The 23,802-nt window shown below is 47.5% G+C and overlaps 1 protein-coding gene across 2 annotated transcripts; it reads right to left on the bottom strand.

Annotated features, from left to right (window-relative positions):
* Positions 1 to 1,774: 1,774 nt before the first annotated feature.
* zgc:113307 (lumican) lies at positions 1,775 to 20,031 on the bottom strand. Of its 2 annotated transcripts, none has more exons than XM_015959594.2 (5): positions 19,897 to 20,031; positions 6,138 to 6,473; positions 5,741 to 6,065; positions 2,952 to 3,269; positions 1,775 to 2,087 (listed from the first exon to the last, which is right to left on the bottom strand). In XM_015959594.2, exons 2-5 carry the CDS (start codon positions 6,447 to 6,449, stop codon positions 1,936 to 1,938), a joined length of 1,107 nt encoding a protein of 368 aa, XP_015815080.1. In that variant the 5' UTR covers positions 6,450 to 6,473; positions 19,897 to 20,031; the 3' UTR covers positions 1,775 to 1,935. The 2 variants fall into 2 exon arrangements, with proteins under 2 accessions (XP_015815080.1, XP_054606199.1); XM_054750224.1 differs by having other exon boundaries at positions 6,138 to 6,457.
* Between the last annotated feature and the right edge of the window lie 3,771 nt (positions 20,032 to 23,802).

Genomic DNA, 23,802 nt, shown 5'->3' with positions numbered 1-23,802 from the left:
CCTAGCTTTTCACTATTTTCTATCAGCAGCTAATGCAGGACATAGGTGTAGGACATAGGTGTAGGAGACTATTTTGCTGTTCAGCCTGCATTAAAGCCTGCATTATGACCGATTCGAATCAGAAATAATTGTTACAAAATAGTTTTTCTGAAGTTGACCTTTAAGAGTCGAAGGGATGCTTCACATTAAAACATGCACTCACAAAGGTATGAGCACATGTGTGCCACAGCCTGAGTGCACCAGGCAGCAGACAACCAGATCCAGCCCTGTTGGGGAAACCACTGGCAACTCTTTTATGCACGAATTAGAATAGATGAATTCATTGTTGCCAGAATAAAGTTTACATTTGTAAAGCGCTTCACCTGGATCCATGTAGCTTGTTTGAATGAAAAAAAAAATAGGTGTGATTGTTAGAGGACCCAAAGGTGCAGACTCAAGATCAGAGGCAATTAATGCTGTTTACTTCGGTGAAAAGTTTTATAACCCTTAAGATAGAGATCACCTTCTGGAGCTGATCAAACTTTCTGTTGGACACGTGGCCTGAAGGACATTTTAGGCATCAGATTTGATGAAAAAGACAAAAGAATGAGTTTTATGTAACAGTGGCTGTTCCAGTAGATACAGCCTCCAAAGCTGTTGATGACCTTTCTTAGAAAGTTTTTGTTTATATGAAAGCTTTTTAAACAAAAAGCTAAACTTTTTTCCTTTTGTCATGTCAAACTGTGAATTAGGTGTATTATTACACCCCTATTGTGTACACAAGACGAACTTGTTGTAGGAAAATAGATTTTTGTTCATTAACTGGCTTTGGTCACATGTATTTAAATGCATCATTTAAAACCTGGCTGACACAGTAGGATAATTGTGGCCATTTTTGACCAGCCCTGACCTTCCTAGCAACCTAAATGTTAAATCCCATCACCATAACAGTTCTAAAGATGATCTAATCATTTAATCTTAGCTCTGTTGGTCTGTTATGAGAGCTGTGTCCATTTTGATCATAAATCAGGGCATTCGAACATGCTGGATTGTCTTGGTTTGATTTTCGGTGACAAACGAGGGTGCTGCCTGTTGAATGTGACCTTTAGCCAATTAAAAATAAAGGTGATGGAAGCACCCAGCACACACTCCTCCTCCGCCATGTTTGTTTACTTCAAAGTCAGGTTTTCCTAGTGATTTTAACGTCCGAGCGGGGAATGTCCACGAGTGAAAGCGATTCACATGTATTTGTTGCCAAGTTTCTGAACACCACCAGCTTCTCATGTTTTGAAAATGGGCTAAAATGAAAAATCCTGTCATGGGAACCAGTAAAGGAACATAGCCAGACTCAGACTCTGCAGATCTTTGCTTCTGACCCTCAGCTCTTGAGTTAACAGAGAAGTGAATGCCTTTTTAAAAAGTGTTCATTACAAAATACAAGCTATAACTGGTGCTGAGTACGCATTTCATCAAATGGTTGCTTGTTTTATTCCCAATTTATAATCCTAGGCATCAGCTGTTTAGAGTTTCATACATGCTTTCCTACTGAGTGAGGGGCACTCGTGAAAAAGCTGCTGAACTTTTGAACAGATGATTCCGTAAATTCAGAAAAAGTTTGCCACTGTTCCTGTTCAGTAATAAAACACAGATGTTCAGCCCAGATGTGGACGGGTTCGCTGAATAATACGAGAAAGTATGTGATACTTTCATACTTTACCATTCTTTGAAGGTTCTCCTTCATGAAAATGCCATTTTTCTTGTTTGGATGTGAAAAGGACAACATGAATCAAAGCCGTTCGCCCTGATTTCAAACTTTATTGTCAAGTAAAGTTTACAAAAGATGAGTTGAACAACAAAGTCAGAACTTCAGTCAAGGTTTTCTTTCCTGTGTAGCACCATTTGGAGTTTGGAGGGGTACACGCAGTACTTTTTATTCTCTACCCCCAGAGGGTGGAGTCAAATGTAAATATTTTGAAGCACTCGCAGGCAGTAAACCCAGTCGGGGGGGAGCTGGTGGTAGGTTATTTTGTTTCCGTCCAACCTTAAGATCTTCATCCTGGAGTAGGACTGGGGTCCAACGTCTCTGCACAAACTGGTCACGTTGAACTCTGAAGAGGACAGACCAAATGAATTAGGATTAAAAAAAACAAACACATGACCTTCAGAGACCTGCTGTAATGAAACGAGCCCAGAAACATCTTGTTGTAAAATACGTGTAGAGAACAGCTTGGTTGTTTGTACATAGAGTCTGCATTTACGATTTGAACAGGTAGTGGAAGATGAAATTATGGAAGTTCCTCTCATCCCAGCCTGTTGGCAGCAACAGCGAGGAAATGCAGCAGCTCCTACGTTAATGGCTAAATGGTAAATGGCCTGTATTTGATATAGCGCCGTCTAGAGTCCTGGAACCCCCAAGGCGCTTTACAACACAATCAGTCATTCACCCATTCACACACACATTCACACACTGGTGGGAATGAGCTACAATGTAGCCACAGCTGCCCTGGGGCGCACTGACAAAGGCGAGGCTGCCGAGCACTGGCGCCACCGGTCCCTCCTAGACAGCGAGATGTGTCTTCCTCGTTAGCCCAACGCTCAGTCTGCTGCTGCTGAAAACATGAACCACAACTGAACCCGTCACTCTTGGTCACATGACTCACCACTTTGACTGAAATGGTGAGTCAGCATAATATGTTAATGACTTCAGCTAAAGAAAGAGACAGACAATGTGACTGAAGGCATGAACAGCATGTGCTTCTGGGTCTTCTGGCATTCTCACGTCGGAATCCATCCCAGATGTTTCAAACAACTCTCCCTGGTCCTTTGCTATGTTTCATTCCAACCAACTCGTATTCCACCCATTTTCTCTCTCTTTCATCCGGTTATCTCTCTTTTTGTCACTCCCTTTACCACCCAACACAAATTCTCACCACATCCACACACAGACATCCACGTTCAAACAGGCTCATCACCTTGGATCTGATTGGCCTCCAGGTAGAGGTAGAGCAGTGTGGTGGGCACGGTGGGAATGCTGGTCAGTTTGTTATAAGACAGGTCCAGCTCCACCAGGCTGGATAAGTTAAAGGCATGAGGATGGATGCTGCGGCTCTTCAGGCCACAGTGGCTGAGACGTAGATACTTCAGGTTGGTAAAACCCACAAAACTGTCCTGGTCCAGCCCAGAGAGAGAGTTCTTAGACAGGTAGAGCTGCTGGATGGAAGGAGGTAAATGTCTGGGAAGGATGGAAAACAAATTTCCACTCAGGTCCAAAAGGTTCAGACTGAACAAACCTAAAAGAAGACAAGAAGTCATTGAAATTATTAACGCAGCAACATGTCTGAAAAGCTCTTCTTTGGGTTCATGATAGTTTTCAGCTCATCTGCGTTTTAAAACGGTTTCATGTTTGAGCATCGTTGTTGCGTTCATTCTTGCTTCTCTGAATCCATATTTATTGGTTCAGAGTAGGAGAGATTGTTTTTACGTTCTTGCTAAAGTTTTGGCTCCTGCTGTCGCCTTCATCAGAGCATCACTGATGTTGGTGGCGTCACTTCTGTCTCAGTTTATCTGTAGGCAGGAGAGGGCGAAGTCGCCCTCTACTGCCCAGTTCTTTCTTGTTGATCACCATGCCCCTTGATCGGTCCAATAGAATTCCCAGTCCCTGTTCACGGTCCTGGGTCCATGTCTCTTTATTTCAGTTGCTTCCTTTATCTATCTTTTTTATTTCAGTTGTTCTATGTTTATGATCTGTTTGCTGTCCCAGTCCATTATATGATTTTTATGGCTGATTTTTTATGTACTTTCTTAGGTTTTAGCATGAACGTGTCTAATTACTGAGAAACCTGCTTCTGACCAACATGTTTGATGTGACTCTTGGAGTTTCTGCTCCGTTTCGTATCAGACTCCACGCCGTGGCACAAAATAACGACTCTGAGAAACATCATAAAGTCTGTCAGAGTCTCCCTTTAAGCCACGAGTCCTTATTCTGACAGCCTATTTTCTCCACCGTGATCATCAGTCCTCCTGGTGCTTCTGTTTGGGTGATTCGGGTGCTTTCTCCATGCGCTCTGGTCCTGCGTTAAAGTCCCACTTCCATTTGATTGACACAACCAGGCAGCTTTCTCCACACAGTTTATGCAAGATGTAAACTCAACACGAGAGAATGTCAATTATGCGGGACATAACTCTCAATTTGCGGGACATGACAAAAGTAATGAATGGGTCTGGTCACCCTACCTTTGCTGCCTGCTGATAAACGAAGACGAGAGTGATGCCAGCAACATCGGTGGCTCTCTGACGAAGGCAACAGCGTTGCTAAAACTGTCAGCAAGAAGATCTTAGGTATGTTCTTGCTGTGTCTTTCTAAATCCATTCTTTCATTCTTTTTTAAACACAGAAACAGCTACAAACAGGTAAACAAAACTGTTTCTGTGTTTAAAAAAGAAAGAAAGAATGGGTGTCAGCAAGAAGGTTTAAACAATCTCTTACTCTGTGTATAAAAAACTACCAAAAAATATAGGTTTCATGTTTGCTTGAGCAACTTAAATTTGCATGTGAAAACTGTTAAATGAATCATTTTAACTGGCACGACTACAGCAGAATCGTGCAAGGGTGAATCTGATTTGTTTTTTACAATAAAAGCAACTAAACATTAATTTAGTGGCTTTTAGTAAGCAGCTCACTTCCTAGTGAACTCCAGGGGAACTTCTCACTTCCAGAGAGCTTTTATTTGGTGTTTAATCAGATTTTTCCTCAGATAATGACAGATTATCACTTTATGAAATATTATTTTGAAATATTAGTGTTTCTAAATTAAATGTTTTGGAGCTGGGTGGTTGACATTTTCTCCTGAGGACAAAGAGTCTCAGGAGGCCAAAAAATTTTGTTAATCAGCAAAAACATATAATTATTGTTCTTAAAATGATGATTAAAGTTATAATTAATGTCTTTGGGAGATAGATTCTGCAGAGAAACTAATTGTTTCTTATTTATTAGACATCAAGACGACAAGACATAGAAACGTCTCATCACAACATTATCCTTTATAAAGTGTCTCAACTGTTTTATTCTCGAGAATTTTCAAATTATAACTATCATTTTATAATGTTTTCATTCACATACCATGGTTATTTCAGAACTAATCTCCATTTCTCTATACTGAGGTTGTTCCGTGAGTTATCTGATAAGATCAACATTGTTTCCTCATTTTTCACACAGAAACCACCTCAAAAATCTGTTTTATTTGTATTTGTCCAGAACATTAGGCTTTGTACTAATCCCGTGAAACAAATGTAATTAATGTTACTGACCAACCCGTTTTCCCGTTTAAATTAAAGCATTTAACTATGGGACCTTGTTTACTGGAACATTTAGCCAAATTAAACAATTTCTGAATGGTTATACAGAAAAAGATGATAATTTATTTGGTGCTGTATATTTCTTAACCAATGATTCCCAGTTTAAAGCTTTTATATTTTGTTTGTTAATTTTTATGGTTGCTGCTTAAATTGTGACAAACATGTGGACAAAGTTCATATTAGGGATGCTAGATGCTGGCTTTTTTAGCGAAATCCGATTTACCGATATTGTGTCACTCTATTTCTGACACCGATTTGGCTCTTTACTCTGTGGGATCATTTTTTGTGCCAAAGAAAATTAACAGCATAATACATCTAAATGTTGTTGTTCTTTATTTTCATTCTTCCAGATGTTCCAGGTCGATTCTGCATGTCTAAATAAAAAAGGAAATGATTCATTACACGACCTTTGAGGTCACCATCTGTGACGATCTTCAGTCTGTTTCCTTGCAGCAGAAGCAGCGTCAGACTACGCAGGTGCTGGAAGGCGCCAGGGCTGATGCTGCTGATCTGGTTGTGGGCCAGGCGCAGCTGTTGTAGTCCAGCTGGTAGAGCGCCAGGGACTGAAGTCAGCTGGTTATGATTGGCAAAAAGGTAGCGTAGCTGGGTTTGGTTCTGCAGAGCAGCCTGTTCCAGAGTTTCGCTCTGCAGCTGGTTGCTGTCGATGATGATCCAGCGTAGACCAGTGATGTTGGCCAGACTGGAGGAGGACAGGGATGAGATGTTGTTACCCTGGAAAAAGAAAATAAATGGAATAGAAGAAAAAATAATAATAAAACAATCAGCATTTGCAGTTTTTTTTACCTGTAAAAACAAGTACTCAGTTCTCTCTGGCAGCCCTTCAGGAATGCCTTTTAGTCCCTGGTGGTCACAGTAGAGGGATGTGGGCCACTGGATGGGACATTCACACTCAGCAGGGCAGCTCTGGGGGTTGTTAGCTCGGAACCAGCCAGGGTCAATCCGCCCCTGCAGACTCAGAACACTGGGCTCACCCAGCAGCCGGTTAATCCACAGAGGAATGCCTCCATAATCCATGTCAGTGACAGCGTCTGAAGTGTCCTGGACAGCTCCAGAAACACACAGCAACACCAACATGCCACCGAGCAGGAGCGCCATTGAGACAGCTGGTGAGAAACAACCCTGTTGATCAACGAGACAAGCTCAGACTTTGGTCCATTCTGTTAAAGCTGCATTGTTCCTACGGTGCTGTATGTTTATTTGGTAAATGATAAATGGGCCTGTGAGTATAGAAAAAACTCACCTTCTTTGAGAGATTTGAATATTTTTTCTTTTATATCTTTAAATGAAAACAGAAACTAAATATCTTTGCCAGCTGTACTTATCCAATCCCACATATAATATCTAACTGAAAAATAGCATAATTATTGTACAGAAACATTTTCATCAATTAAAAATCAAGTAAACCTTAGAGGATCAGTCCCCAATGGCTGCTGTTTGTTGAACCACCTTTTGCTTTAAAAACAGCATTGAGTCCGTTAGGATAGTTCTCTACCAATTTGCACTTCTCGATTGAACAATATTTGCCTTCTCTTCTTTACAGAACTGCTCAAGTTGGGCTAAATTGGATGGCAGACACTGGCCACTGGATGGGATGTAGATCTGGGCTCTGACTGTGAGGCCACTGTGTGGTCAAATTTGTTGTGTGCTTCAGAAAGTCGTCATGGTAAAAAGTTAATCTGCCCATCTTCAGCTTCCTCGCAGGTTTTCTTCAAGAGTTTAATATTTAGCCCCATTCATTCTTCCTTGTACCCCAATGAGAGTCCCAGTACCTGAGGACGAGAAACACGTCAACATGCTGCCATCTCCATGCTTTACTGTAGGTGTGGTGTGTTGTGGTGTACCGTTATTAATCTCCAGCGTTTGTCTACATTGTGATCACAGATGGATGATGTGATCTGTTTGCACTGTGCCACTTTTTATGCTGGTGGCAACACCAGCTGTCTGTAAGGATTGGGTCTCTCACACCGCCAATGTGGGTGGTGTGGGAGTGTAGTGTAGTGATGCGGAAGAACAAGCGTTGGGGGCTGCGGCCATGCAGTTAATCTAGGAGCAACGGCACCGAACCCAAGTGTAAACTGGAATGCGGCGTTGTTCCGAAAAGTAAGGAATTGACTTACTTTGAAATGAGGCGAAATGCCTGAAGAACTGGGAAGCTCGAATAAACAGCTGATAGGCTGGTGGGATGAGCTGGATAGCTCGGATCTCTGACATAGATTCCTATATCGATGACTGAGTGAGTATGTGGTTTGTCCTTCCTCCTTTTATCAATGACGGTGATGACGTGGGGGGAAAGCAGTGTGATGGGAAGTGAAGTTCTAGGCTGAGGATTTGTAGGTAGGGAACTAAGTGGAAGATGAAGACTGAGAGGAAGACTGAAGGATGTGACAAGAGCCCACTTAATGGCCAACAACTCCCATTCTCCAACCCCGCACCTCTGCGGGAGTGAACTTGTGGGAGAAAAAACAGCAGGGATGGAGCTTGTTGTCCGGGCCTTGTTGGGAGAGGATGGCGCCTGCCCCCATGTCTGAGGCATCCACTTCCACCGTAAAAGGTTTCTGGGTATCTGGACGGAGGAGAATAGGGGCCGTGGTGAACAGATGGGCAAGGTGACGAAAAGCCCCATCGGCCTCGGGAGTGAGTCGGAAGGGCCTATGCTGGCTCTTGGCTTTGGTGAGAGTGGTGAGAGGTGCTGCAATGGTACTGTAGTTTCAAATTAATCTCCTATAAAAATTTGCAAATCCCTAAAAGCTCTGGAGTTGTTCGAGGTTGGTGGGTGGCAGCCAATGTGAGACAGCTTGGACCTTTAGCGGATCCGTGGAGAGGCCCCCCGAAGAGATAGTAAATCCCAGGAAGGAGATGGTGGATTGGTGAAAGGCACACTTCTCCAATTTACAAAACAGGTTATTCTCCAGGAGTCGGGAGAGAATGGCTCGTACGTGATGGACGTGGTCTTCCATGGTGGAAGAGTAAATGAGGATATCATCCAGGTATGCGAAGACCCATCGACCCAGCATGTCCCGTAGGACGTCATTTATGAGGCGTTGGAACACGTCCGGGCTGTTGCAGAGGCCGACGGGGATAACGAGGTACTCCCAGTGACCTGTGGGGGTCATGAAAGCCGTCTTCCACTCCTCCCCTTCCTTGATACGGACCAGGTGATACGCGTTTTGGAGGTCTAGCTTGGTGCAAAGGGCGGATTGTGCGAGGGAGTCCAGGGCTGTGTTCATTCTTCTTCCGACTCTTGGAGAGTACAGACGCTCTTTTCCTCCTCTCCTCCCTATCTTATTCCAAGGCTCTTTGTCTGTCTCTGGGTGTATGGCGATTCTGCATTTCTTTCTGGAAAACTGGAAACTGAAATTACTAAAATGAACCTGGTCAGTTGGTCTCTCAACGCGATTGACAACATTTTTTCAGCGATGAGAACGGGAGAAGGGGCTCCCGGGTGCCCTTGTGGGTCAGAGCCAGTTGGGCATATGATGGACTCCTGGAAACAGTGGAACTTGGTCTGCCTGTCTCAGCTGTCTGTAGAGGATTCTGAAGACGTCTGGATATTTGTGGTGTTGGTGTCAGGTTTCCTGCTCTTTGGCCTGGGAGGTTACCTGGCTTACCGGAAAATTAACGAGCTGTCGAGGAATAGTGGCTCGCTCCCAGAGCTCAGAGATGGATTACACCACGCTGTAAACGCACAGACTCATATAATTGTCGAGATGAGTTGTAAGCTTGGAACTTTGAGTTTCAGACTCTGGCACAGAAGGTGGATTCCATCAAGGAGAAAGTTGGCGGGTCAGCGCGGATTGGGATAGATTAATTACACCATTATTGGATTCAGAGCGGTTGAGGACCAACAGAACTTTAAGACAGAGAGGAAATTATCTCTGTCTGGCCCCAAAACTATTTCTTATCTGAATCTAGTGCTCTTGAGCCTGTGAGGCTGAAGCAAATACTCCCCCCTCAGAAGAAATGTGGAATGCTGCCGTCGCCATGGCAACTCTGTCTTCCTAACCCAGCCTGGGTGGGACTGCAACCTGAGAAGGCCGCTGAATCGTTCCAGGAGTCACTGTGCTCTCTAAATCCTGCGGCCTCCCAGCTCTGCTCTCGACCGGACAGAGAGAAAATAAGCAGCCCCTGGGAGGTGTAGTGCCTGGAAGGAGCTTTATCTCAATGTCATACGGTTGTCGGGGTGGAAGGGCCCCTGCCCGTCCCTTGTCAGACAGCTGCCAGGTCCCGATGGGGTGGAGGAATGGCATAGGAAATTGATGTAGAAGGAGTGGTAGGAAATGCATCGGGTAATGGCCGGTGAAAAAAACAGTTAGGCCCCCATCCTAAAAGCCGACCGGTGGACCAGGAAATGTTGGGGTCGTGAATGGACAGTCAGGGAAGGCCCAGGATGAGCGGCGTGCTAGCGGCCATCACAAGGAGGAACCGAATGCTCTCCTGATGGTTTCCCACACTCATTCGAAGAGGCGGGGTTCAATGGCATATGGGGAATGGCATGAGCGGCCTCCCATCAACTGAGGTGACAGGAACTGGATGATCCAGTCTAATTGTAGGGATCCGTAAATGGGTGGCACATCCCGGTTTATGAAGTGGCCCGAGGCTCCTGAATCCAGTAGGGCCTTGAGTGTGGCTGTCTCTGGGTCCAGATGTAAGGGGAAGGACAGTAGGAAATTCTTGGCCAGGGAGTCGGAGAGCAACGGGTCAGGCTGAATGCTCTCTATATTCACCTGGCCTAATCTTTTACCGCTCTGGCAGGACACTGGGGCAGGCTATGACTGGCGGAGCCACAATAGGTGCACAGGCCCTCCTTGCGATGTTGTGCTTTCTCAGCCAGGGGAAGATGGCCCAGCTGCATGGGTTCCTCACGTTTGCTGGGAAAGGCCGGAGCTGGCTGACCTGGGCCCATGAAACAGGGAGGCGTAGTGAGTCTTTGGGAACGGGGCTGGGTTAGGAGCCGGTGGTCAATGCGGAGGGCCAAATCCACCACCTCATCTAGTGTGTGAGGCAATTCACGGCCCACCATCTCGTCCTGGACTTAACTGGCCAGTCCCTCTGTGAACACTGTTCTTAAAGCAGAGTCACCATAAGAGATCTTGGCTGCCGCGGTGCCAAACTCCGAGACAAAGCTGCAGATAGGTCAATCTCCTTGACGTAATCTGAGGACGGGTCTCCGCTCCTACCTCACTGCTCGGAGGAACAAAGGTCTTGCGCAGTTCCCTCACGAAAGCAGAATAATCCTGGCAGGCGGGAGCCTTGTGGTTATACAGGGCTGCGGCCCATTCCAGGGCTCGTCCAGACAACAGGGAGATGAGGAGGGCAACTCGGTCCTGGGCAGTGGCATATTTGGTGGGCTCAAACAGCATGCCTAAGGTGGCCAGGAGTCCATCGGGGCTTTCTTCCTTCACCGTTCCAGCGTACGGGAAGCCCAAACTGGGGTTTCTCTCGGGCCCTGGGCCCCTCTCTCTGAAGCACAATGACGGAGGTTGAGAGTTGCATAAGCAAATTCGACATGGCCTCCATCTTGGTGTTTTGCCGGTCCACTACAGAGTGGAGCTATGTAACCTCGGTGCAGAGGCGCTCGAATTCCGCTGGGTCCATGGTAGACTCAGTCATCCTATAACGATCGTGTCTCTCACACCGCCGATGTGGGTGGTGTGGGAGTGTAGCATGGTTGGAAGAACCCAGACGTGGAAGAATGAGCGTTGGGGGCTGCGACCACGCAGTTAATCTAGGAGCAATGGCGCCGAACCCGAGTGTAAATGTGAACACGGCGTTGTTCCGAAAAGTAAGGAATTTACCTACTTTGAGCTGAGGTGAAATGCCTGAAGAGCTGGGAAGCTCAAATAAACAGCTGGTAGGCTGGCAGGATGAGCTGGATAGCTTGGATCTCTGACATAGATTCCTAAATCGATGACTGAGTGAGCATGCGGTTTGTACTTCCTCCTTTTATCAATGACGGTGATGACGTGGGGGAAAAACGGTGAGAGGGAGATGATGGGAAGTGAAGTTCTAGCCTGAGGATTTGTAGGTAGGGAACTAAGTGGAAGATGAAGACTGAGAGGATGTGACACTGTCACACTCTGCCTACTCCAATAAAAGGGTGGAGGATGATATGAAAATCAGGCCAAAGCTAACATACAGCAGCATTTGAGCTACTTTCCTGTTGTGTCCAATTGTGAGACGATGAACGATCTTAAAAGCTCCGAGGCTACATAGTAATGAGTTTGTTCATGTTTTATGTGTTAATGTTCATGTCTCTCTGGTTTTATATACAGTGGGAGCAGTGCAGGGGCAGTAGAGGAGTGGAATTTTGGACCCGAACCGAACAGACAGAGAGGCGCATCTGGTTGTTTCATTGTATATGTGGTGCTGCTTTGGCCGTAATCAGAGTTGGGTGTTATAGCAGTGTTTTTGAGAGGAAATACATTCAGGCAGCTCATTCTGGTTAATCAGTTAAGGGAAACCTAATAAAAACACCTGAAAACAATTCATGCATGTTTCAAACATTGCTCTTGTTGTCACAATTTAACTTTCTGCGATTGACAACCGTGAACAGCCCAACATGTTCCCAAGCCAGGCAAGTACATTTTTCAGGGGCAGTTTTTAAAACTTTCTCAAAATTCTCTTAAATTGCCACGAGAAATTAAATGTCGACGTGCAAATCAACGGCTATGCCAGATGTAGCTCGCATAATCGTTTCCGCATGAGCTGGCCTAGGAATAAGGTAGATGGGTTGCACTGGTTGAGTGAAGCTGGTTTTCTTTCTGGCTCTTGGCAGGTGCAGATGCTTTTTTCCCTCCTCTCCTCCATATCTTATCCTCAAGGCCTTTGTCTGTCTCTGTGTGCTGGGTGCACGGCTGCTTCCGCATTTTTCTGGAAACTGGAAACTGAAATACATGGATCTCATTAGCTGGTCTCTCAATGTGATTGATAAAAAAAAATTCAACGATGAGAATGGGAGAAAGGGCCCCCGGATGTCCTGCCGGTACAGACCCAGTTGGACACATCATGGACTACCGGAAACAGTGGAACTTTATTTGTTCATCTCAGCTGTCTGTGGAGGACTCTGAAGACGTGTGGATATTCATGGTGTGGTGTCAGGTTTCCTGCTCATTGGCCTTGGAGGCTACCTGGCTTACCGGAAAATTAACGAGCTGTCGAGGAATATTGGCCTGATCCTGGAGCTCAGAGATGGTTTGCACCGCGCTGTGAATTGTCACGAACTCCTCCAGCTGACTGCATTCCATTCATTCCTGCCACTAACGTGGCGACTGACGTCATCACGCCGACACTACTTAAGGAAGTGCCGGCGTTTCATTCATTGCTCAGTCATCGTTTCTCACCAGACTTTGTATCGAGTCTCCAGGCTTACCAGCCCTCTAAACCCTCAAACTACACCTTCAGGAGATAATCACGCCGGCTATCTCCATCTCTCCGCGTCTGGGCAACAGAACTCTCAGTCACGCTTCAGATCTGCCAACGAACCTGACAGGATGACTGAGCCCCAAGTTGACCCAGCGGAGTTCGCGCGTCTGCGTGCCGAAGTGGCTCAACAGCGCGCAATCTTGGATCAGCATGCGGCAGACATGAACCAGCTCCGTGCCATAGCTGATCGCCAAGCCACCAAGATTGAGTCACTCACCGAGCTAGTACTCCAGCTGACCACCGCTCTGCAACGTCAGACCGCAGCTGTTCCTGACAGGATGGAACCACGCCTCAGCCTTCCAGAGAAGTGGGACGGAACCAGGGGATCCCCGGAGGGCATGTTGGCGACCCTGGCCATGACTTTCGAGTGCCAGCCGGCACGTTACCCCACATCCTGCTCTCGCGTTGCCCTGCTGACCTCACTGCTGACAGGTCGAGCCGGTGAATGGGCGGCGGCTCTTTACAATCAGAAATCTCCTGCCTGCAATGACTATGAGACTTTTGTAAAGGAGATGAAAAAGACTTTTGTGCACCCCAGCAGCGAGGTCTCGGACGAGACGCGGCTGCTTCAGCTTCGCCAGGGCTCCCAGACGGCGGCTCAGTACACCTCTCGCTTCCGGACGACAGCAGCTCGGTTGAGGTGGGATGACGCCGCCCTAAAGGCAGTTTACCTGGAGGGACTGTCACCGAGAATCCGGGAGGGCATGATCGGGCACGAGGTCCCAACCTCCCTGGACCTGGCAGTGGATCTGGCTCTCCAACTGGACCGCTGCATCCTGAACCGGCCGAGCACCATGTCAGTCCCCGTACACACCAGGACGTCACCCCGCCGGCCGGCTCACCAACCGACGGAGGAGCCGATGCAGCTGGGACATCTTCCCCCTGAGGAACGGGCACGGCGCTACCAGGAGGGAAGATGCGCTTACTGTGGGGATTTGGGTCACCACCGTGGCACGTGCCCAAAATGACCGGGAAAAGGTCCCTCCGGGTCGGAGTAGGAGCTGTCCCGCCCGGAGTCTCCACTTTTCCGGCTCCACACCGAACCACTCTCCCGGTCTCCCTCCACCTGGACCAAGGCCTGACCAGACTGGAGGCACTTTTAGACACTGGGGCTGCGGAGTGTTTTATCGACCACGGACTGGTTACTCGGCTCAATATACCCCTCACCGCCCTCGACCGACCCATTCCCGTGACCTCTGTGGACGGCCGGCCCATCATGCCGTACCCTCTCACCCACCGAACCCAGGGTCTCCACATGACTATTGACCAACACCGGGAGACCCTCCACTTCCTGGTCATCCAGGCTCCGGCTACGCCTCTCATCCTGGGTCATTCCTGGTTCTGCCGCCATGAGCCTCACATCTCCTGGTCCACCAGTAAAGTCCTGGCCTGGGGCACGGGTTGCCATAACCACCGGGACTCCCCTGCACCTCGGACTGGAGCAGCCCCTCCCACAGACGTAGACCTGACGCTCATCCCTCCTCAATACCACGACCTCGCTCAGGTCTTCGCTAAAGAACCCACTACCAGGTTACCTCCTCACCGACCCTACGACCTGGAGATCAGGCTCCAGCCCGGCACCACCCCCCCTCGGGGTCGCTTGTTCTCCCTCTCTCCGGCGGAAACCCGGGCTATGGACAATTATATAACTGATGCCCTGCAGAAGGGATTCATCCGTCCCTCAACTTCCCCCGGGCCGCGGGGTTTTTCTTTGTTAAAAAGAAGGAGGGGGATCTCCGGCCCTGCATAGACTATCGAGGGTTGAATAAAATAACGATCCGGGACCGTCACCCTCTCCCTCTCATGGGCACCGCTCTGGACGCCATCACACAAGCCGCAGTGTTTACTAAACTGGACCTGCGCAGCGCCTATAACCTCATCCGTATTAAGGAAGGCGAGGAGTGGAAGACCGCTTTTATCACGCCCACTGGCCACTATGAATATTTGGTGATGCCTTTTGGACTCTGCAACAGCCCCGCCGTCTTCCAGCGGTTCATCACAGATGTGCTGAGAGACATGTTGGGTCGCTGGGTCTTTGTTTATCTAGATGACATCCTCATCTACTCCCGCACGGCCGAAGTGCACATCTGTCATGTTCGAGCTGTTCTGTCCCGCCTCCTGGACCATGGACTTTACTGCAAACTGGAGAAGTGTGCGTTTCACCAGGAGTCCACCTCCTTCCTGGGTTTTACCATCTCCTCCCGGGGCCTGAAGATGGACCCCCAGAAGGTTCAGGCCGTAGCTCAGTGGCCTCTACCCACGACCCTGAAGCAGCTGCAAAGCTTCCTGGGTTTCTCGAACTTTTACCGGAGGTTTATACGCAACTTCAGTTCCCTCGCAGCACCACTGACCTCACTCACCAAAACCACCAATCAGCCTCGCCCGTTTCGCCTTACTCCAGAGGCTGTCCGTGCTTTCCATGAGCTGGTCGGACGTTTCACTAAGGAACCCATCCTCCTCCACACGGACCAGACCCGGCCCTTCGTCGTGGAGGTGGACGCCTCAGATGTGGGAGCGGGGGCCGTTCTCTCGCAACGGGGTCCAGACTCTAAGCTCCACCCATGTGCCTACTTCTCCCGGAAGTTTTCCCCCACACAGCAGAACTACGGGGTCGGCGACAGAGAGCTGCTGGCAATAAAATGGGCGCTGGAGGAATGGAGGCAGTGGCTCCTGGGGACCACCGATCCCTTTCTGATCTGGACCGACCACCAGAATCTCATTCATCTACAGACTGCCCGCCAGCTCAACCCACGTCAGGCTCGGTGGGCCCTCTTTTTCGAGCCGTACCACTTCCATATCGCCTACCGGCCCGGCTCCAAGAACCTCAAGGCGGACGCTCTCTCTCGGCGTTTCGCACCAGATGCCGCCCCCCCCGGAGCCTCGGACCATTCTGCCGACTCAACGCTTCCTGGCCTCCCTCCAATGGCCGTTGGAGCAGTCCATACAGGCGGCACTTCCTGGCGATCCAGCGCCGCCGGAGACCCCACCGAACCGTCTCTACGTTCCCGCCTCCTGCCGGCAAGAGGCGCTCACGTGGGGGCATTGTTCGCGGCTCGCGGGACATCAAGGACAAGCCCGTACCCTCCAGTTCCTCCGTCGGGCTCTCTGGTGGCCGTCCATGAGGAAGGACGTCCGCGAGTTTACAGCTGCATGTGATGTGTGTGCTCGCTCCAAGTCCTCCAACCGACCCGGCGCTGGAGAGTTGCAGCCTCTCCCTGTGCCCAAACGGCCGTGGTCACACATCGGGCTGGACTTTGTCACGGGACTGCCGGTGGTCGACCACCTGGACACTATAATGACTATCACGGACCGTTTCTCCAAGGCCGTGCACTTAGTGGCCCTGGCCGGCCTCCCCACTGCCAAGAGAACGGCCGAACTGCTCCTGGAACAGGTGGTGCGGCTCCATGGTTTCCCTCAGGACGTGGTTTCCGACCGAGGACCCCAGTTCGCCTCACGCTTCTGGAAGCTGTTCTGTCGCCTGGTCGGTGCTTCCACCAGTCTGTCCTCTGGATACCACCCGCAGACAAACGGTCAGACAGAGAGAGCTAACCAGCAGCTTGGACGCTACCTGCGCTGCTTCGCTTCGTCCCAGCCGACCACCTGGCCCCGCTTCCTCCTGTGGGCGGAGCTGTCACACAACCTCCAGACCTCCTCTGCCACGAGTCTGTCTCCCTTCGAGACCTGTTACGGTTATCAGCCTCCTCTGTTTGATCATCAGGTGCCGGAGGTGGAGGTCCCTGCTACCCAGACGCTGGTCCGCCGCTGTCGGCTCGCCTGGATCCGGGCCCGTGCGGCCATCACCCGGGCCAACACGGAGTATGCCCGTCAGCATCGCCGCCGCCACCGGCCTGGCCCCGTCTTCCGGTCTGGCGACCAGGTGTGGCTCTCCTCCGCTAACCTGAGGATGCCGGCTGGCTCCCGGAAGCTCACTCCTCGCTTCCTGGGTCCGTTCCCTGTCCTCAAGGTCATCAATCCAGTCACCTGCCATCTACGCCTCCCGGCTACTCTCCGGATCCACCCGGTCTTTCACGTCTCCCAGCTTAAGCCGGTGATCTCCTCTCCTCTCCACCCTCCACCGGTCCGGGTGCCTCCGCCCCGCGGTGTTGAGGCGGATCGCACCTACACGGTCCGCAGGATACTGGACGCCCGCCGCCGGGGACGAGGTTGGCAGTACCTTGTGGACTGGGAGGGGTACGGGCCTGAGGAACGCTCTTGGGAGCCTACGAGCTCGTTTGTCGATCCTGCCCTGCTAACAGACTTCTGGGCCCGCCGTCCTGGGACTTCGGCTGCCGTCCCTAGAGGGGGGGGGTCCTGTCACGAACTCCTCCAGCTGACTGCATTCCATTCATTCCTGCCACTAACGTGGCGACTGACGTCATCACGCCGACACTACTTAAGGAAGTGCCGGCGTTTCATTCATTGCTCAGTCATCGTTTCTCACCAGACTTTGTATCGAGTCTCCAGGCTTACCAGCCCTCTAAACCCTCAAACTACACCTTCAGGAGATAACCACGCCGGCTATCTCCATCTCTCCGCGTCTGGGCAACAGAACTCTCAGTCACGCTTCAGATCTGCCAACGAACCTGACATGAATTCACAGACTCAAATAATTGTCGAGATGAATCGTAAAGCCTGGTTTATGCTTCTCCGTCAGCTCCGCAAGGGACAGACACGCACGGATTGACCGAAGCATTTTGCTCTCATACTTCTCCGTCTCCTGGAGAGTGTTGCAAAGCAATTCCCCGGCAGGACAACAGAGGGCGTAGCGCTGTTCTGTGGTATCCTGTCATGTATCGGTCCAGGATCGTGTGTTTATATTGTGTTTTTTGTGTATATAAGAGACTTTTAACACGGACATATTTGTCACTCATTCTCCCACCGCTTCATGCGCTCCCCACCTCTAAACCCATGTTTCCTGTCATTTCCGGCCACAAATAAAACGCTTGCTGCGCATCTTTTCACTCTTCCAGTCACGGGAGGATGAAACGTTCATATTTTTAGAGTTTTTTCACGATATATTCTTCAAGCTTCTCCGTGTCTGCTGCTAGTTAAACTCGGCTCTCTTTGCAATGGCGGCGCTGTAAACAACAGCGGCGTCCTGACCAATCACAAGCTTGCGTAATCCGTCTCGTTCGACGGATGTTTAAAAAAGTGGGCTCGACTCCGTACGTACTTGCGTGCCTGCCGGAGCCCTACGCAAGGACGGATAATGGCGTTGCGTGTGCTCCTCACTGACGCAGACGGAGAAGCATAAATCAGGCTTAAGCTTGGGACTTTGGCGGAGATTCATTCTTTGGCACAAAAGATGGATGCCATCAAGGAGAGAGTGGACGAATCAGCACGGACTGGGATACATTAACGTCCATTATTATTGGGATTCTGAGAGGTTGAGGACCAACAAACTGTATGACAGAGAGGAAATTATCTCTGTCTGGCCCCAAAACAATTTCTAATCGGAATCTGGCGTCCTTGAGCCTGCAAGGCTCCAACGAAAACTCCCCCCTCAGAAGATATGTGGAATGTGCCGTTGCTATGGCAACTCAACTCTGCCCCCTTTCCCAGCCTGAGCGGGACAGCGGGAAGGCCGCCGAAGCGTCCAGGGTCACTGCAACCCTCCAACCCTAACCCCCCCCCCCCCCCCCATCCACACTGAGGTGACATGCGCTGCTTCATTGTGGCTGCAGGAGCTGAAGTTGGGATAGTCCCAACCTACCACCCCTCCTAGTGGACACTTATGTTGTGTTGTCTGAAGTCTTTTGCATATCTCTGTCTGAGGTGTTGTTTTTTTTTTGCAGAGCAAAGCTGCCCTCCTGGTGGGAGGGTAACTCTGAAGTGCCTTTTTTCCTCTCCACCTGAACCAACCCTCATATAACCCTCTTATCTCTGTTAAGGTAGCGCGACTCAGGGTTGCGAATGACCACAGTCACCAATTCTTGTCATGTGTCTTGCCCATGTATGTCTGATCTCTGAACTGTGTGTACTGAAACTCTAATTTCCCTCTGGGATTAATAAAGTGTCTTTGATTTGATTTGATTTGATTTCAAATATATATTTGTTTGTTTTCATTTAAGGCTGTAAACCTAAACTATTGAAGTCTTTCAAAGAGTGGTTATTTATTTTCCATACCTCCTATATATAGTACTTTCCAGAGCCCTACAACCCCCCAAGGTGCTTTACAACATACCAGGCATCATAGATGGGGAGTAGTGGCATCAACAAGTCATTTCCATTCTGTGTTTTTCTTCAGTTCAGCAAATAAACCAGGTGATGTCAACCAGCACAGTGCATGAACCTGGTTCAGTTGTTGAGCAGAACAAAATCGCAGCATGGAGTTAAATTGTTGATGCCACAATTCCCATCTCTGCCAGTCATTCACCCATTCACACATCATCCACCCATTCACACGTCATTCACCCATTCACACACTGATGGTGTTGAGCTACAATGTAGCCTCAGCTGCTCTGGGATACAATGGCAGAAGCAAGGCTGCTGCATACGGACACCGCTGGTCTGTGGTGTCGCAGGTACCATGCCCAAGGACACAAGGACTGAGCGGGGCACAAACCTGCAACCTGCTACAACTCACTAATGTTGAAATTATAATACAGGGGTGTTTCTGTACAATGCTCTACAAGGATTCACCACAAATTCAGCAACTTGACACATATAAGTGAGTTTAAATCCAGCTTGATTTAACATCAAAAAGGCCATCTGAAGCTTCAAATAAAAGCAGGCATGAGGAAGATGTGGCTCTGCGTCATGAGCTCAGGTGAACTCCACATTTCTTTGCATTTCATTCCTGTCTGAATGCATGGTTACAGTAACATCCTCACAAAGCTGTTCCGAGTAAATGTGCATGCTTACACGCACACACACATGTTCAGCCATTTTACGTCACACAACAGTTAGCAGAAAAAAGGTCTGAATCATCAGGAAGTGTTGCTTGATCAACTTGTTTATATTACATCACTTTTGATCACTGCAGCTGCAGCGAGTCACATGCCCAAGAGATTACCGCTCTAAAAACGAGTAGATCACAAGTGACCATTTCCAGCTTTGCCTGCCGTGCACGAAGGGGAAACAGATGCAGACAAGAAACAAGCATCAAACTGACACTTACCTGTCTGATCAGCAGCTACAGAAAGGAGACAGCTTGTTTTAAGACCTCAATGAAGCCCTTTGGTGGTGCAGAACCGTGAATCTGTGTGAGTGTGTGTTTTCAAGCTGCCACTGATATTTGCCCACTGTCTTACACATTCCTCCTTTTTCAAACACTGCCCACAGCCCAAACGCCAGACCTCCTCCATAATCTACACTCTCTTATATCCACTGTTACTTCTCTTGCATCTCATAGTATCAGTTTAACACACGTCACTTAGTGGAAGTATGTCTGCTTGTTCTGTGAGATGTGCAAAATCTCCAATGAGTTTAATGAATTTTAATTAGTATGAATAAACTGTTTGTTTATTGGGGATTAAGCATGTTTCTCACGCTCCGTGTGTGTGTGAGTGTGCACGTGCATGTGTGTGTGTGTGTGTGTGTGTAAACAGGGTTTACAGGGTGTGTGTTTTGCTTGAAGGCATTAAAGCCACCGAGTTCCTGGGGAGCCAAAGAGACCATTCTCTGTGTTTGCGTGTGCGTGTGTGTGTGTGTGTGTGTGTGTGTGTGTGTGTGTGTGTGTGTGTGTGTGTGTGTGTGTGTGTGTGTGTTTTGAAGGAAGGAACTTCTTGCTAGCATCTGTGTAAAAGACAGAAAAATGATTCCAGATTTTTTTCACCCCAAACATGTGGAAAGTTCTGTGAGAAAAGAAATAAGCTGAGGAACAAAAATTGCTCCCTCTAGTAAAGCACTACAGAATCACACCCACGATAGGACCTGACAATATGGCTACTAATCTGTGAAAAGCCCATATTGTTACTTCGGTTACTGCCCCTTACCCTGAATTGTCAGGTAAACTTCTGAGATTTAGGATTTTTTAACTGATATTTGTTAAAAATGATTTAATGTGAACGAATAGGAATGTTCAACCACTTGTGGTCTGCAGAATACCATCTCTGAATACATGACAGTTGAACTTTGCCACAGATGGACTTCAGCAAACACCTGGAAGCCATGATTTGGACATGGTCCAGGTTGCTGTTGGTGTAATACTGTCTGGGATTATTTTGTATACCAACTCACACAATAAATGCAATGGTGATGTTAATAAAAATAAAATCTTCAAGGGGAAATTTCCTATCACCTTGTTGAATCTGTCATGAACAACTGAGGGAATTTCAAAGGCAAAACAGGAGTCCAACTTGCTACCGTGATGGTGTAGCCATTAAAGCATTACCATAACTGATTTTTAAACTTGGGTCACAAGTTCAGCAGAGCAATATTTTGGCTCACTGCCACAACGTCTGAGAAGAATCTTCTCACCAAACAGGTTTTAAAACTGGAAGTAAAGCTTACATCCAAAGGTAAGGCTCACTGAGAAAGTGTAATGCATGTTCTTTTTGAGATACACACTCTGAGTTGCATATGCATGCTAAATATGAAAACGTTCTTCAACCCGTATCACCTGCATTAGCCCCAGAAAGGAAATCCACCAGATAACCATTAGGTTAGAAAAGGCCAGTCTCTTCTACGTTACTGTATTCATAGTCTCACCCACCTTAGCTTGTGACCGCCAAACACTGATTGGTGTGATTTATTCATCCAGGAGAGAGCAGAGCATGTCTAGGCAAGTTGTAGCTAACTGTTAGCATTAGCAACCCCACAACACGATAGAGCACATTCAGACTTGTGTTATATATATATTTATATATATATCAACATTAGTTGTGTTATATATATATTTATATATATATCAACATTGCATATTTTACCCAAGAAAGAAGCGCGGATAGAGGTAGTGAAAGAGTTGCATCACTGTCAGCCAGTCAAAGGGGAGATATTCCCATAACATTAATATTAATGAGTAAGATCTGTAATTCGGTTGCTTTCAGCTCTCTACTCCTCCAGCAAGCCTTCCTGAAACAGAAGCACCAGACCAATATATTTTTAAGGAGTATCATGCAATTTGTTTCATATTTTTAAATAGTTTTCTTGAGCCAGTATAGGTAAATGAACTTTTACAGGGTTAAAAAAATCACTCAGACCCCCACTGTCCCTTGTGGCCAGATTATTACACTTCCGACTGGCAGGCCGCCACCTGATGGACTTGGAGAAAAAACCTTTTTTTATCAAAAAATAAAATAACGGATGTATTGCCTACATTCATCTACAAAGCCCTCAATATTCTTGCACCCCTCTGTCTAGCTGTGCTTCTTACCCCCTATCTTCTAAACAGATCCTTGAGATGTATTGACAATCACTTGCTGTGCATCTCTAAAAGGAAATACGGATCACACGGTGAGCATGCTTTCACTTTTGCCGCACATCGCCTTTCTGTGCGTCGGGCTCACACTCACTCGCTTTAGATCTACCCTCAAGTCTCATTTCTTTAGAAGTCAGTGTAGATGTGCCAGTCCTGGAGTGATATGGTAATGTCTATTTTTACCTGTGAGGAACCTGTAAACAGCTGAGGGCGACTGCATTTGAAGCTTCAGGAGTACAGAAGATATTAAAGCTGATATTAAAGAACAGCCTGAATATAACCAGTTCATTACAGGACGAACACACAGAACAGCCACTGTGATTGACCAAAGTCCACAAAATGCTTCAAATTAAAGGCGAGTCATATTTTAAACGAAAACTCAAATCTTGTATTCTTTTAAAATGATCTCAATCAACTCTTCTCATTAATTTATGGAGATCTTTGAGTACTTTTCTTTAGACTTATGCTGCCACTCATTTTCTGTTCAGCATCTAAACACTTTAAGATTATCTATTTAATTTTAAACAATCATCAGAGTCCTACATTAAATAAATTAACCAGTAATATGCCTCATAACAGACAGTTGAGCGCAGACCTGATACTTAAATGAGATCTTTGAGGATTTTTGTTGGATATTTTTATAATTGTACCTTTTTGAGGCCTAAAAGATGCCCAATTTGTGTTATTAACACTTCATGAATCTCTGTGTTTGCCAACTGTGGCTGTTCATGAAAGGTTGAGCAGAGAAGCTCGTTTGCATTCAAGGATGTTGATTGTGGATTTCCAGGATGTTGATTGTAGATTTCCAAGGAAACCTCTGTACCTCTGTAACCTGAGAAGGCCCCGCCTTCTCCATCCTTTGCTAAATAAAACCCCTGGCTAACTGAGAATACATGGGAGTGACGTGGGGAAGCCTCGGAGGAGTTTCCTCTGCGTTAACGCTCCATTATTTTGGGGACTCAGGGTAAAATGTCTTCCTTGTTGTCATGTGTGTTAATTTCAGGTTTCAGGGTTATGGAGATTAAATATTACCCCACATTTAATTACCTAACATTTTGGTGGAGAATGCGGGCATGCAGAGCTGGTGAGCGGAAGGCTTTCCCCAGGAACAGAGGGGGGCTGGTTAGCTCCATGGAGGGGTTTCTGCGCCCAGCTCTCGCATGACAATTCATGGACATTACGAATAATCTACTCTCTCTCTGTGTGTGTCATCCTTTAAGGTAATATGGGATAAATGAAAAATTACCTATCAATTTTGTTACTGATAAATACAGAACTTGTTTGCATTTCTTCAGTTGTAACTATGTAAACTTATCAAAAATAGCAACAATGTTTGACTTTAGCAGAAAATCTGACAAATAGGAGATGATGGCCTCAGTCGGGTTGCATAAAGCACTGATACTCTTTCTTTTTCATCTTTTACTTGTTCACTTTCTCATTTTTAGACCAACAGCATGTCAGGGACTCCTGATGGTGAAGTCTAAAATTCAAAATACCTCTTTTATTACTAATTTAGAAAAAACTGATGTGTCTGGGTCTAAGACCAGGTAAGATCTAAAATTGTGGAAATTTTTGTGGTCAGCAGACTTCAAACTTTAGCATTTTATGTCACTACTTGTCTTTAATGCAACATTTTGTCATATGGTTACATAAATTAATAAAAGA

This window comes from Nothobranchius furzeri, chromosome 3, assembly GCF_043380555.1.
Source record: "Nothobranchius furzeri strain GRZ-AD chromosome 3, NfurGRZ-RIMD1, whole genome shotgun sequence".
Lineage (NCBI taxonomy): Eukaryota > Metazoa > Chordata > Actinopteri > Cyprinodontiformes > Nothobranchiidae > Nothobranchius > Nothobranchius furzeri.
The sequence above is the reverse complement of the archived record's forward strand: the minus strand, read 5'-3'. Positions and strand labels throughout refer to the sequence as shown.